The 15,331-nt window shown below is 41.1% G+C and overlaps 1 protein-coding gene and 1 long non-coding RNA gene across 2 annotated transcripts in view; both read left to right on the top strand.

Annotated features, from left to right (window-relative positions):
- The window catches only part of SLC6A19 (solute carrier family 6 member 19), a 226,533-nt gene that overhangs the window by 166,027 nt on the left and 45,175 nt on the right, over positions 1-15,331 (top strand). Inside the window, exon 7 of the mRNA XM_075586359.1 lies at positions 2,704-2,832. Coding sequence (XP_075442474.1) covers positions 2,704-2,832 — 129 coding nt within the window. The remainder of the gene's footprint in view (positions 1-2,703; positions 2,833-15,331) is intronic.
- LOC142487298 (uncharacterized) lies at positions 2,878-14,160 on the top strand. The gene is made up of 3 exons (XR_012799190.1): positions 2,878-3,161; positions 12,688-12,755; positions 13,085-14,160. It is a non-coding gene; the product is annotated as an uncharacterized LOC142487298 (long non-coding RNA).

Raw genomic sequence — 15,331 nt, 5'->3', positions numbered from 1 at the left:
TTGTTACATTGCATGCACAGTTAGAGAAAATGTGTATTATAGGCTTATGTAACAGATACAGACCAGATTAAAATGTGAGACAGCCTTAGTTTTGAAAGAACTTAAACTGGTGGTGGATGTGAGAGTCTCCGGTAGGTTGTTCCAGTTTTGGGGTGCACGGTAAGAGAAGGAGGAGCGGCCGGATACTTTATGAGCCTTGGGACCATGAACAGTCTTTTGGAGTCTGTTCTCAGATGATAAGTGCTGCATGTGGTAGGGGTGAGGAGCTCGTTCAGATAGATGCGTAGCTTGCCCAGAAAGTATTTGAAGGCAAGACAGGAAAGGTGAACTTTGCGCCTAGACTCGAGTGATGACCAATCTAGTTCTTTGAGCATTTCGCCGTGATGTGTATTGTAATTGCATTGGAGAACAAAACGACAAATTGAATTGTAGAGGGTGTCAAGTTTGCCAAGGTGGGTTTGGGGTGCCGAGACATATACTATGTCTCCATAGTCTATAATTGTCATTAGCATCTGCTGTGCGATACGCTTTCTGACCAGCAGACATAGGAAGGATTTGTTCCTGTAAAGTACACCTAGTTTGGCATAGGTTTTGAATGTCAGGGTATCAATGTGCATTCTGAATGTTAAGTGGGAGTCAAATCATATGCCCAGGTATTTAAAACTAGTAACAGAAGTTAGGGTGGTGTTAGTGTTGGTTCTGATCTGGAGCTCAGTCACTGGAAGCTTTACAAATTTAGTCTTGGTCCCAAATACCATTGTAACAGTCTTGTCAGTGTTTAAAAACAGTTTGTTTTGGAAAATCCAGTTTTCGAGTCTCAAAACGTCAGACTGAAGTATGTGTTCAAGGTCGGAGAGGCTATGGCTGTGTGCATATAAGAGTGTGTCATCTGCATACGTGTGATTTGAAGCTTCCTTACAAGCTGTGGGAAGATCATTGATGAACACTGAGAAAAGTAGGGGCCCCAGAACAGATCCTTGCGGGACACCACAGGTGATATCCAGGGGGTTGGAGTTAGAGCCTGAGATGGACACATGTTGGGATCTTCCTGATAGGTAGGACTGAAACCAGTTTAAAGCATGCTTCCCTATTCCAGAGCTCTGGAGTTTTTTAAGCAGGATAGCATGATCAACAGTATCAAAAGCCTTTGCAAAATCTAGGAATATTGCACCAATGAGTTGACCCCGTTCCATTCCACACTGGATTTCATTGCAAACTTTTAGTATGGTAGTTACAGTAGAGTGTTTGGGGCGAAAGCCAGATTGGAATTGGCTAGGGAAATTTGTCTTGGTATAGTAATCGCTTAATTGGGAGTGGACACATTTTCCCATGACTTTGGATAGGATTGGGAGAAGGGAGATTGGCTTGTAGTTTGAGACAGTGTTTTTGTCCCCACATTTGAAGATTGGGACAACTCTGGCAGTTTTCCAGATCTTAGGAATATGACCTGCAGACAGGATACAGTTGACTATGGAAGCAATTGGTTTGGCAATTGCTGGGGCACCAAGTCTTAGGAACATATATTGTAGTAAGTCAGGTCCACATTGGCTGCTTAGTTTTAATTTGAGGAGTGCTTGTGTAATCTCCCCTTCGGATACTGGGCCAAATTGAAAATTGTGGGCAGTGTTGGGAGGGGGTGGGGCTATAGGGGTACTCCCAGGATGAGATTCAGGTTTGTGGTTTGGGTTGCGTTTCGCTAATAAGTTAGTAGCACACCCCACAAAATAATCATTGAATGCGTTTGCAATGTCAGTGGGGTTTGTCAGAGTAATATCACCCTTAGTGATATTACTTGGATGTTGATGGTTAGAAGGCTGGAATATATTGTTGATAACCTTCCAGAAGTTAGCTGGGTTTGATGTATTCTGGTGGAGATTGTCAGAGTAATATTGTGCTTTTGCATGCCTTGTTTGCCTGGTGCACATGTTCCGCAGGCATCTGTAGTGATTGAGATCCTTGGTTGTGCCAGTTACTTTGTAGCTTTTCCACAAGGCATCCCTGAACTGGCAGAGTGCTATAAGATCAGGTGTAACCCATGGAAGGTGGGCACCCCGTACCCTTATTCTGCGTAGTGGAGCATGGGTATCACATTAACGCAATAGGATATGTTAATACTACTTTGATATTTATCACAATAAAGTCAGTGGTCCCATTGAACACAATGGTAACATACAGTATGTGTTCTCTTTAATACACCATATCTTTTATGCATAATTAATTGCATTAACAGGAGTAATAACACTTGCTACATCTGTACTAAATCTGCCCTTCCATCAGTTGACCAACAAAAAAAATCAATGATAAGCTCATAATTTCTGGCCTTGTAGTTTGTAATATTCACTTTGACTAGAATAAATACTGAAGTAGGTCAGATATTTTTTATTTGGATTAACAAAATATTTCCAAAGCAGCTTTAAAATACATACTCTCCTTTTAAGGTTAAATGGCAAAGCATGAGTGAAAAAAAGAGCCAATGATATTAGCGCAATTGCAACTATACTACTTTGGCTACCGTAATCATACGTAAACAAAAGAGTACTATAATTATAAATGTGCTACTAATAATAATAATTGTAAAAATCCATTATTACACCCAATGGTGTTATTGCTTACATTTATATATGCATATCCCAGTCATCAAAAAAGCATATGAGACGTTTCCACAACAAAAATCAAACATGTATATTGAATTTCCATTTGCAGCAACAACTGTGAACGGGATGCAGTTATCGTCTCTATAATAAACGGCTTCACTTCCATATATGCTGCAACTGTCATCTACTCTATCATTGGATTCCGTGCCACTGCCAGATATGATGACTGCTTTGATGGGTACGTTGAATTTAAAGTAATATAATAGATCAGTAATATATCAGACACGTTAGAGATTCAAAAAGAACGATTCCTGCGCTCCTACCAATTAGGCTAAGATAAAATAATAATCTCATGAAAAAGGGTATTTTGTTAAACCCTTTGGCCAAAGCATTTGTAAGCCTGCATGCCACATCAAGGCATACCCGTATGCAAGTACCTACACTATATATATGTAATAGTTGTCCCATGGACTGTGAAAAAAGTGTAAAAGCCCTGAAGGCTGCAACCGTCATCAACTCTATCATTGGATTCCGTGTCACTGCCAGATATGATGACTGCTTTGATGGGTAAGTTGAATATAAAGTAATATAATAGATCAGCAATATATCAGGCATATGTTAGAGATTCACTAGCAAAATAAATATGTTGCATGCCTTTACTTTGTGAAGTACAGAGGAAGCGGCTGTTATCCGATCATGTCTCTGAGCCGTTTTCTTCACTGCCAATCCTAATTGCAAGATTTTTTTTTAGCATGTTCTAGCGCTGCTAGTTTTACATAGCGCTTTACAAAGACATTTTTCAGGCACAGGTCTCTGCCCCTTGGAGCTTACAATCTATGTTTTAAAATGCCTTCTTCCACGGGTGACCTACGCCGAAACGAGCGCCGTCGGGTACAGCAGAGTCCTTTGAGGTGTCTAGAAGGGAGAGCAGCAGAAGGAAGCAGCAGGGAAGTTTATTCATTCAATTTGTTGCACTGATCTAATATTCTCTAATAATAGATATTCTCTTTATTGTAAGAGTGCAGTGTGTTGCCCTAGTGCCTAAGAGGTCTCCATAGGCTTGCTTACAAGCCAGACCTCATGTAATATACCATTTACATAAAACTTGTTTGGTATTGTGGCTGCTTTGACTCTCAAACTACTTAGCATATGAGCAAGAATCAAGGACACTACAAGGGACTATTTTAGCCTTTATGGTTTACAAGGTTATAGTTGCATCGCTAAGAAATAGAGAATGACCAAAGATTGTAAAGTATAGGCAATATGAGTTTTGTCTGGCTGAATGTGAACTGTTCCTTTTTATGAGCAAACTGCTGATGCATTTTCTCAGAATTGTGATTGTGCAAAATATGCACTGAAAAGGACACAAAATAACATCAGGATTTGCCTTACAAGAGACTCAGACAAGGTTTAAATCTATACAGCAAAACCTTAACCCACGTTCTAGTGGTGTATGTCTAGTGAGCTGGGTGTGTTTGCCAGCAGCCCTAAGAGTTCTATGAGAACATAATAAAACTGTTCAGAATCATATGTCACCTGATGCATCTATTAGGCTCAGGTATTTGATGTGTCTTAAACGAGGCACAAATAGGGATTATATTTTAGTGTGGAATTATACTATTCACATGATAGGAACAAAACTATATCTGAATGTCATACATACAATTGGGACTGTAGCACTAATGAGTGATTAAGACCTAAGGCTGTTTTGAGAATTTATGAAACCCCTGTGTTCCAGGAATACTATTAACCTACTCAATGTGGTTTTTGAATCGGCACACTGACAACATTGTGCCTATAACTATGTGGTCATCCTTAAGCTGTCTTATTTTAGAGGGTGTCTAAATAAATGTTAAGTTTTATTATCATTTCATTAAACATATACACTGTAGTGTGCCGCAATTTGGGAGTCCTTTCTGTGGTACTTCTCTGTTTGTTTTGAATGCTTATATCTCCTAGGCAGCACACAGGTTTTGATAAGGAGTGGTTTTGAGCGGGGCCATCAATTTCTTTTAATCTATGTTTTAGTCAGAAACAATCAGAAAAAAGAAAAAAAGGCACATTATCTTTGAGCCTTTGATTCTTGGCTGAGAAATGTCTTTGCCTTTTTCACAAGCATGCACGGGGTTATACAGTAAATCTTGCATTGTGGTTTCTCAAGAATGACTTCACTGCCAATATTAATTGCAAGTCAGAAAAAAGAAGAAAAAAAAGGCATATTGTTTTTCTCAACAAGGGCTTAATAAATGAGTTATTTAAAAAAAACATAATATGATGCATTTTTTTAAATATATTTTAGCAGTTTTTACATTCATAGAATCACTTCCTTTTTATTTCTTGAGGAGGTGGAATACACATTTTTTTTTTAAAGGCAGGGGAATACTATTCAAAACCTTCAAAATTGTGTAGGCTTGGTCTGCTTTTCATACTGTTTATAGAAATATCACACACACCGAAACATGTTCTTAAGGGAGTTGTAACTTTTATTTATTATTATTCTACTGTCATCACAGCTTTAGCCAAAGACGGCTTAACTTTCCTCATCCCCTCACCTTTCCCCATCCCCTCACCCTCCCAAAGCCAAGGAAAAAGGCATTCTACAGAACAATATTTGATCTCCACACCTTCCCCTGGCTATGGGGTTTAGCTGAGTCCCATCACTCGTTGTAAATGAGTCTGGATTTCTTTTGTCATTGAGAGAGGGGGTGGGGTGTTAAGATAAACTATTGACTGTTATGCACACGGTACAATAAACTTGGACTTCCCCCCTCACTCCCCTTCCTGTAGTGTTTCATCGCCTGTGAAAGAAAAAAATGGCTGCAGGATTAGGGAATTAAAGGTCAGAGGGTGGGGAAAGGTGCAATGAAGTTAAGCCATCTTTGGCTAAACCTGTGATGACAGTAGAAGGAAAATCATTTGAACTGTTGTTAAATGTAATAAAAGTTAAAACTCCCTTGAGAACATATTTCTGTGTGTGTGATATTTCCAAAAAAGTATGAAAAGCCTGCTCAAATTTGAATCGTATTGGCAAGCTGGAGTGTATTGTGCATAGACGCTGGGGTCACTCATGTTGTCTGCATTATAATTGATAGTTGACTGCTGAATGTGGTTGTCAGACGGGGCCAGGTAGCAATCATTGTTGACAGGTGGGGTCAGGTAGCAAGGATCATAATCAAGCGGGTTCACTAGGTTTTCAGTGACGTCAGTGATGATCGGCCCGTTGTTGCAATCGTATTTGCATGCCGGGGTTAGTTCATTGCAGGGATGGGAAATACGAATCTTAAATGGATAAAACCAGACCTTTCTCCTTTTGAAGTTGCCATCAGCAAACATTCTGGCAAAACCTGGGAACACAGACCAATAACCCCTGCTATCTTCCTCAGGAAGGGCAGTGCGAAAAAAACAATCCTCATTAGTTAAAGTTTGCCTTATCGAATGCTTCCACCCACGATGGTCAGGTGAAAATTTGAAATAATCATAGTTCTCAATGATATGATGATATATCTCTGCTAAAGTCTCCTTCTTATCTGTTCCAGCATTAATTGCAGGAAATATTAGATATGCATAACTGACGTTCGGTTTTGAATAAAGACTTGGCATGATGTTGCGTGTACAGGTTCGGTCTGTTCAGCAATTGTGTGGGCATAGCAATTGAGAATAATGTACCCAACATTGTGTTTACAGATGGATTTCGAGATTTGTCCGTGATCCTCACTAGTTTTGCCGTGGCAGACATAATGGCCCATCTGATTTCCACAGCAGGGGTGCCTGCTGTGTGAGTCCGACTGGGGTCTGCATTTCTGTAATAGACGCGTAGTAAGAGGTAGGCTGAATACGTCACTCTAACTGTGCACCTCTCACAGGTGATCACAGGTGTTTTATTTCATTTTAAACATTACAGTAATTTAGCAGGGGGTCTTCGGAGCTGAACCGCATTCATTTCAAGTCGGGGACCCCCTACTTTTCAAGATACAGGCCCTGTTATGGGGTGCCGGTATCCCCTATGCATTGAAATGCCCCGATCATGTGACGCGACATTTCCATAAATAGGAGATACCGGCACCCCATAACGGGGCCTGTATCTCGGGAAGCAGATGGTCCCTGGACCTGAAATCAATGCGGTTCAGCTCCGGAGACCCCCTGCTATATTACTGTTATGTTTAAAGTTAAAAATCTAGTAAGCACCAATACACAACCCACCCCGTGCCCCCACATACGGTTAAACCAATGTTTAAAATTAAATAAAAACAATGCGATCGCCTGTGAGAGGCGCGCAGTTAGAGTGACTGATTCAGCCTATCTCTTACTGCACGACTATTACAGAAAGGCAGACCCCGGTAGGACTCACACAGCAGGGACCCCTGCTGTGTTAATCCAATGGGCCATTATAGTCTGCAGCGGAACATCTCGCAATACCACGCGGCATATGCAACATTTACCCAGGTAAATGTTCGAATAACAGCTGCTGCATCTGTAGATACTGAAATTATGAAAACACCTACATTTGATAACGTCTTCAGCGTCTTTAGCGACCAAAGTCATTTTACAATGGATCACTGTGGTGGACTCTCTTTTTATCTGTTTTTTAAACACATGCAAATTGACACAAACAATACAGTAACTGTGCTATGCACTGGATAGGGGATTCATTTTGCCGCCTGGTGGATATGTGAAGAACTGTACCCAAAAAATCAGAATCCAGGTAATTAAAGGAAATCAACAACGCTAAACACAGGTGTGATTAGCCACGTTAACGCTAGCATTCACAGAGAATAACGAGTGAATCACGGGTGGAATACAGAAGACTTTATGAAAACAGCTCAGAGAACTGATCGAATAGTGGCCGCTGCATCTGTACCTAATGGAAAACAAAATTATTAGTAATAGTCAGCATGGATTTATGAAGGATAGATCATGGCAAACTAACCTTATTTGTTTCTTTGAGAAGGTAAGTAGGAATTTAGACCACGGTAATGCAGTTGATGTGGTCTACTTAGATTTTCCAAAGGCTTTTGATACGGTTCCACACTAGAGGTTGGTGTACAAAATAAAGCAAATTGGACTCCGTAAAAATACAGTATATGCACCTGGATTGAAAACTGGTTGAAGGATAGACAACAGAGGTTTGTCATAAATGGAACTTTTTCAGGTTGGGCTAAGGTCGTGAGTGGAGTACCTCAGGGATCGGTACTGAGACCCTTGATTTTTAACTTGTTTATTAATGACCTTGAGGTTGGCATCGACAGTCTCCATCTTTGCTGATGATACTAAATTGTATAAGGTAATAGAATCAGAGCAGGATGTAATTTCTCTCCAGAAGGACTTGGAGAGACTGTAAACTTGGGCAGGTAAATGGCAGATGAGGTTTAATACAGATAAATGTAAGGTTATGCATTTTTCTGAAGCAAGAATAAACAAGCGACTTACAAATGAAATGGGGATAAATTGGGGGAATCCTTGATAGAGAAAGATTTAGGAGTGCTTGTAGACAACAGGCTTAGCAATAGTGCCTAAAGTCATGCAGTAGCGGCAAAGGCAAACAAGATCTTATCTTGCATTAAATGGGCAATGGATGGAAGGGAAGTAAACATACTGCACCGACACACTTTATTCGAGCAAATACCCGGTATGTACCTGGCAGATACCTGGAATGCGCCGCTCCTCACCTCTGACAAGCCCCGTTGCATTTGCCTTCCCAGCCTTGGTTCATGCCTGGCTGATGGGCGGCTGATCTGTTAAATGAGGATGATTAGGATTTAATAGGCTGCAATGCTTCGCGTGTCTACCAGATGGCATAAATTCATGAATTGTAATGCAGTGTATATATATATACTGTGCAGTATTGCAGCCAGCGGGAATAAAATGCTTCAATCCCTGCCTGAAAAATAACTCAATGTACTCGGGCAGAAAACAGTCACAAACCTCAATACACCCGGGTATACCCGAATTCGTGGGACTAGCCAAGCTCGAATAAAGTGTGTCGCCAGTGTAATTATGCCGCTTTACAAAGCAAAATAAGACCACACCTTGAATATGGAGTACAATTTGGGGCACCACTCCTTAGAAAAAATATTATGGAACTAGAGAGAGTACAGCGAAGAGCCACCAAATTAATAAAGGGGATGGACAATCTAACTTATGAGGAGAGACTAGCTAAATTAGATTTATTTACATTATAAAAGAAGCGTCTAAAAGGGGGATATGATAACTATATACAAATATATTCGGGGACAATACAAGGAGCTTTCAAAAGAACTATTCATCCCACGGACAGTACAAAGGACTCGGGGGCATCCCTTAAGGTTGGAGGAAAGAAAATTTCACCAGCATCAAAGGAAAGGGCTATTTACAGTAAGGGCAGTTAAAATGTGGAATTCATTACCCATGGAGACTGTGATGGCAGATGCAATAGATTTGTTAAAAAAAAGTTTGGACATCTTTTTAGAAAGGAAAGGTATACAGGAATATACCAAATAAGTAAACATGGGAAGAATGTTGATCCAGGTAATAATCCGATTGCCAATTTTTGGAGTCAGGAAGACATTTATCTTTCTCCTTATGAGATTTCATTGGATGATATGACACTTGGGTTTTTTGAAGTGAAACTTCTTTAGTGGCACCTAGTCCTGATGGTACAAAACTTGGTATGATGGGAGACGAAATGTGAAACGGAAGGGATGTCACATAATAAACGCTGCTCCCCCCCCCCACGTCCTCTGTCACATGCGGCGGCGGCGATAGTCGCTGGCGTCGCTCCTAATGGCCGCCGCACCCCCACACGGCCGCTCCTAATGGCCACCGTTCCCCGCCCGCTGCCTGCTGCCATGCCGCGCATGTGCAGTTGTGATGGCGCCACTGACTCATCCAATCACCGCGGGAGGAGTGGGGAGGTGGTGGCGCGCAGCCGCTATCTGCCCCTGTCGGGTGCAGGCCCAGCAGCACACTGACCTGGATCTCCTGGTAGTGCTCCTGCAGGTCTTCCCACTCCCGCACACAGTCGCGCTGCGCCAGCGTGCTCATGGCGGCTGTGATAGACGTAGACTCTGCTTTGCCCTCCAGCGCCAAGCAGACACGGGCACTTGCCATGCAAGTGAATATGCTGCTGGCAGCGGTGCCATTCCCACCACATGCTCCTAACGCCCGCTGACATGACATGAGGCCTACATGCCCATGCAGCACCGCCAGACGGGGCAGGAGGAGGAAGGAAAAACTCTTGGTCCGGTAACGGGTGGGGGGAGGGGGAATGTTAACTTGTCGCCGGGGGGCTGGCTGCAGCAGGGGACACACACACACACACACACTGACCCACACTGACTGACACATACACACTGACTGACAAACGTACACACACTGACCGACACAGATACATACACTGACTGGCACACACACACACACACACAAACACACGCTGACTGAGACACATACATACACTGACTGACACTCACTGACTGACACACATACACACACTGACTGACACATACACTGACTGACACACATACACACGAGGAATTCACACTTAGTGCAAATAGCTAATACAGGGGATGTATGCCGAGCACGGGCGTTATAAGTCAAATGTATTTGCGTTTTGTCAATGAAATTGTATTTTGATTTTTAATTAAAACATCACCAACACAAATACAATTTCTGTGACAAAAGTCAAAGAAGTTTCACTTACTATACACGTGCACAGCACACACAGCTTTTTTTTTGTTTGCCTTCCCCTGGATCAATAAGTAAGTATAGATATAGGATAGAGTATCTGTTGTCTAAATTTGGCATAGGTTGAACTTGATGGACATACTGTATGTCTTTTTTCAATCTCATCTACTATATGTAAGTAAACAAAAAAATGCATTTTGATATTCAAGAAGCTTTTAGAGTAATAAAAGCAGCAAGAGGAATTTTTTTTCTTCATATTTTCATCTAAAAATAGAACAGTAATTTTTTTACTCAAAAAGAATTGCAAAGAAAACAAGTAAAAAAATGCATTTAGATATGCAAGAAGCTTTTAGAGTAATACAGTAATTGTAGAAAGAAAATAAATACTTACTCTGTTGTGACTGGGGGACTCCGCTTTCCACTTTTTGTCTGATCATGGGCATGATAGCTGACAGTGCTTTGTGCTAAATCGAGGCCTGAGGTAAGTAACCAGCATTTGATCTGTAAAATTCTGTGTGCTCTCTTGTACATATCCTGTATTCTCATGCTGAGATCCTTTGAAATAACTTTCCTCTGCATCGCTGCTTTAGAAAAGAAATCAAGCACAGAGGAATGTATATTCGATGTATATTCAATGTGCATTGAATCAACAGAAGTGATGGTATATTTATAATGTAATGGACCTCGCTCGACAGGTTAAGTATACGCCCACTTTTAACACCTCCAACTCGTGTCCATGCCCGCCCAAAAATTCAAATAGGTACACGTGCATAAAAGGTGACACAAATTGCATAGTCTCCCAGACTATGATCTCTATCTAAACAAGCTTTTGTCCAGATACTGTATTGTGCATTCTTACATCTGTGTCCATAAATCATCCCCGATTCTACAGACACAGGAACCTGCTTTCTTCTGTTGTGCCGACCATGAGAAAGCGAAAATCGGAAGCTGTGTCCAAGCCAAAGCAAAAGGTGCCTACAGAAAAGGTTCCAAAGGCTCCCAAGGCAAAGAACCCGGTCCTTTGTATGTGAAGAAGAAAATTGCCAAAATCTGCAATGATCAAGTTGTTTGGACGGGCCCCAGAAGTTCCCCTGCACCCACCGAAACTGAATCGGATGTCCCTGACTTTTCACTGCTATCACCCACCGCCACCGATTCCCAAACATCTGCCCGCTCTGACCCTTTGAGAATGGTAAAGCATTGGAGAAATAATAACAATCCCCTAACTGGTGCTACAAAATATCACAGCATGGAGTAGGAGTATAATAAACAAATCCGGGACCCATGTAGAATGTAGCAGTAATCCATCCGAATTGCACAGTATAGTGTATGTGTGATAAATAAGAGTCCCGCTCACCATTGAGCCCCATATAATAAGACCAAATTGCAGGAACAAGACTGTACAACCGAGGGCAAGCGGTGCAGAAACAACACTCACCCTGTATTGGAGAACATGTCTCTGCCCGGCTGTCTAGGTGGCTGGAGCAATGAGGAAAACACACTGGGTAACAGAGGAGAGTCCGTGGAAGTAAATAATGAAATAAACTTACAATGTAAGGAGTCTGCTAGGTCCCGGCATGGCGTGCTTTAGTCCAGAGGTAATTATAGCAAAAAATCAGGTTGAGGTTGCTGATCACAGCGAAGGGATAGGGCTGGAGGCTGATGTCCAATAAAAAATATTTATTAAATAAACATCAAAGCAAACAGATACAGGGTCCTCTGATGCGTTTCTCGCCCTATGGGTGCTTTATCAAAGAGTGACCTCACTTGTGAAAGGAACTCCTTAAGTAACAGACCCTTTGTCTACCAATGCTCATCCGGAAACCCCCATCTCTCCTCCTCCAGCACCCAGCCACGTCAATGTTCATCCCAAAGCCCCCGGCTCACCTTCTGCAGTAACCAGCCATGCCGTTGTTTGTCCCAAAGCCCCCAGCTCACCTCCGGTCGCTGCCAGAAGCACACCAGCACCCAGGATTGTACAGCTCTGAGACATCCTGCTGAATGACCTGCCCCAGAGTGTCCGGGAGAAATACAAGATCAGATGTCGTGGTCTACCTCAGAAATATGCCCAGATCATCTTTAAACACCACATCAGTTTTGAGATGTACAGAGAATGGGCAAAAAAATGTAAATTATGAAGGCAATAAATACAAGAAGGGTCTTCCTGCAAATTTAGGGAGAACAATTATGGATGAAGTGAAGCACTATTTTAATGTTACCACTCTTCATGCGAGAACCGTGAGAGACAGCATCAATGACCTTTTGAGGCATACAAGGGCCTGGTGGTCCATCGACTTGTTTGACGACTACACGTTATAAATTTATTTACAACTAAAGATGTGCCGCCAATATCTTTCATCTAAAAAAAAACCAAGTTGATTGTTTTAAATTATTTCATTGTTTAATGCTTATTTTCTATTTTGCATGTCTGGAGCTGGGCGAAGACAACGCACATGAAATACCTCCCCTTGGTGCAGGAAACTGTCCCAGCAATACTGCCAGGTAAGATACAGTGCTCAAATCCATGCATGCCATGTTCCTTTTCCCCAAACCCCCAAAAACATAATGTAAACCTCTAGTCCTAATATAAAGTGCTGTACCCTATACCATGCATGCTTTGTCTCCCCCAACCCCCCAAAAAGCAGAAGATACTGAATAATAATGGACTGTACTGGCATCATGGTTTAATAGTTTTTGTTCATGTGTAGGCACAATGTAGTCATTATGTACTGTTCCCCATGTCATGCCCTTTCTCCCCAAACCCACCAAAAATCAGGATTGCATAATGTATGGTGCTATTGATAATATAGTATATTGTTTCTTTTTTACAGATCCAGATGTTCAAGAAGCACCAGCCATTGCGGAGAAGAAAGAGACAAGATTGTACATTTTGAAGAAGAGGCGACGTTGTGTTTTTGTATTATTTTTTCCTTTATTATCCTGTACAAATAAAAATGTTCATTCTTTAAATATACTTTTTGGTGTATTCATGTTTTTACGGTTTAGACACTTACTGTAGTACTACACATAAAGTTCTAACGGCATTTAAATATACGGTATATAAATATGACGTGTTAATATTTAAGATGACGTGACGAAGCCGGCGTCACATGGTATTTCAGCCAATAATATCGTGGGAACCAATTCCACACTCTGATTGGCTGAAAAACCATGTGACGCCGGCCATCTTGGATTTAGTGAAGTCATCTTAAAGGCAAATGAAGCACAGCCATTGTGATTGGCTGGCATCATTTCCTTTAAGTGACGTCATATAAAAAACATTTTTTATGTCGGAACATGGTTTGAACAGCCAATCAGGTGGCTGTTAACCATTTTGAGGCTAAATGTGACGTCACAAGCCCTATTTAAGGCCGTGACGCCTTATTTGAGCACAAGAAGACGACGAGACAACATCGGTTGGGATTTACCATGGGGTTTTTTGGCTTGACAGATGAAGATAGAAGATAAAGAAGGTCAAGAAATGGTGACAGATGAAGATAGAAGAAGGTGATTCAAGAAAGAAAAAAGAAGATTTGGGTACCTGATCCGGATCTTCATGGCGGATGGCATCAGATGCTGTTAGAGGCCTTCAAGGTACGTGAGCTTCCTGATATCCCGGGAGTCGGAGGGCCACCGCTTCTAATGGTAAGTAATATATTGAATGTTTGTAAATGTCTCTTTTTACAGGTTTCTTCATTGGATGTGTTTTTTGATTTTTTGGGGAGAGGCACATTGACTGATAATATATTAATCTGTACCACTTTAGGGTACAGATTAATACATTATTATGACAATATTTGGGGAGCATTTGTGGCTTGGTATTGCTGTTGGTTTTTTTAATTTCAATTTCTTATGTGGATGTGATTGTTTGTTTTTTTCCTGCTTAATGGTAATAAAATGTTTGCGATTGGTGTTCATTTGTAGTTAATGTTGTATTATGTTAGCTAATGCGTTTTATGGTAATTTCAGATATTCTTTGAATTTATTTATTTGTCTTTAATGTTTACATTCATTAATGTTGTAGTAATTCATTGGTTTGATTGGTTAGTGTTACTATTCATTTTGAGTTGGTTTAGGAATTAATTGGTTTCATTGGTTAATGGTTTAATTAATTCATTGTTGATGTTGTTACTGCTTGTATTCATTGGATTAGCTGGCTACTGTTTTTATTTACTTTATTTAGGTATGCTAATGCAGTGTTTAATAATGGGCAAATAATCTATTATCCATATCTGGATAATAGTTATTTTGCACATTATTGTACTGTATGTGTTAGGGGGGTGTATTTAGTTAGAAATAATGTTTAGTATTTTTGTAGGCACAAAATTGGTACCCCAGGCCCGCAGGGACCCTGGGACGGCCGTGTGGTCAGCCGGGGACACCGACGCGGACCCCCGCGGGGTCAGCCGGGGACACCCGCCGGCCTGTTGTATGGGTTTTGCGCCTGCAAAAAGGTAAACAAAGAATTTTTTCTTAGTCCTGCTTTTTTTATGACCTGCCTTTAGCTGGTGAGCTTTATTCAGCGCAACTTTCACGTTCGATAAGTTTGCGTTGCTTAGTGAATCCCGCAGAAGGGCAGGATTCAGCGCAAACAGCTCATCGTACAAGCAAAGTTGGACTTTGAAAAATTTCCAGGAAAAAGTCAGTTTTAGAGCGCAAAGTGCCTGTTTGCGCGGCTTAGTGAATAGCGCTCGGCGGAACTTCACGTTCTAAGAGCACTTTGCACTCTTAAAATGACTTATCACTGCTTAGTGCATAGCCCCCTTAATTCGTTAAAAATACTTTTTGTTGTGTTTTCATATTTTTAATCTTCTACAGTTTGAGGATTTGTGAATGGCTAAGGAGCCTCAGAAAGGACTTCTTTCCCATGTATATGAACTCATAACGTTAATTCTCAAATTACAATTACTGTACACACACATGAAGAATTGTATGGCAATAAAAGACAGGTTGAATTGCAATTAGATTTTTAAGACAACAACGCTTGATCACCCACTTGAGTTTCTCAACGGTACTGCAGACAACGCTAAAATTCAATTTTCTGTACTCGATCAAAACACTAGTAAACTCGCGTTTTA

Source organism: Ascaphus truei, chromosome 2, assembly GCF_040206685.1.
Source record: "Ascaphus truei isolate aAscTru1 chromosome 2, aAscTru1.hap1, whole genome shotgun sequence".
NCBI classification, from domain to species: Eukaryota; Metazoa; Chordata; class Amphibia; order Anura; family Ascaphidae; genus Ascaphus; species Ascaphus truei.
This window is presented reverse-complemented; position numbering and strand designations above follow the sequence as displayed.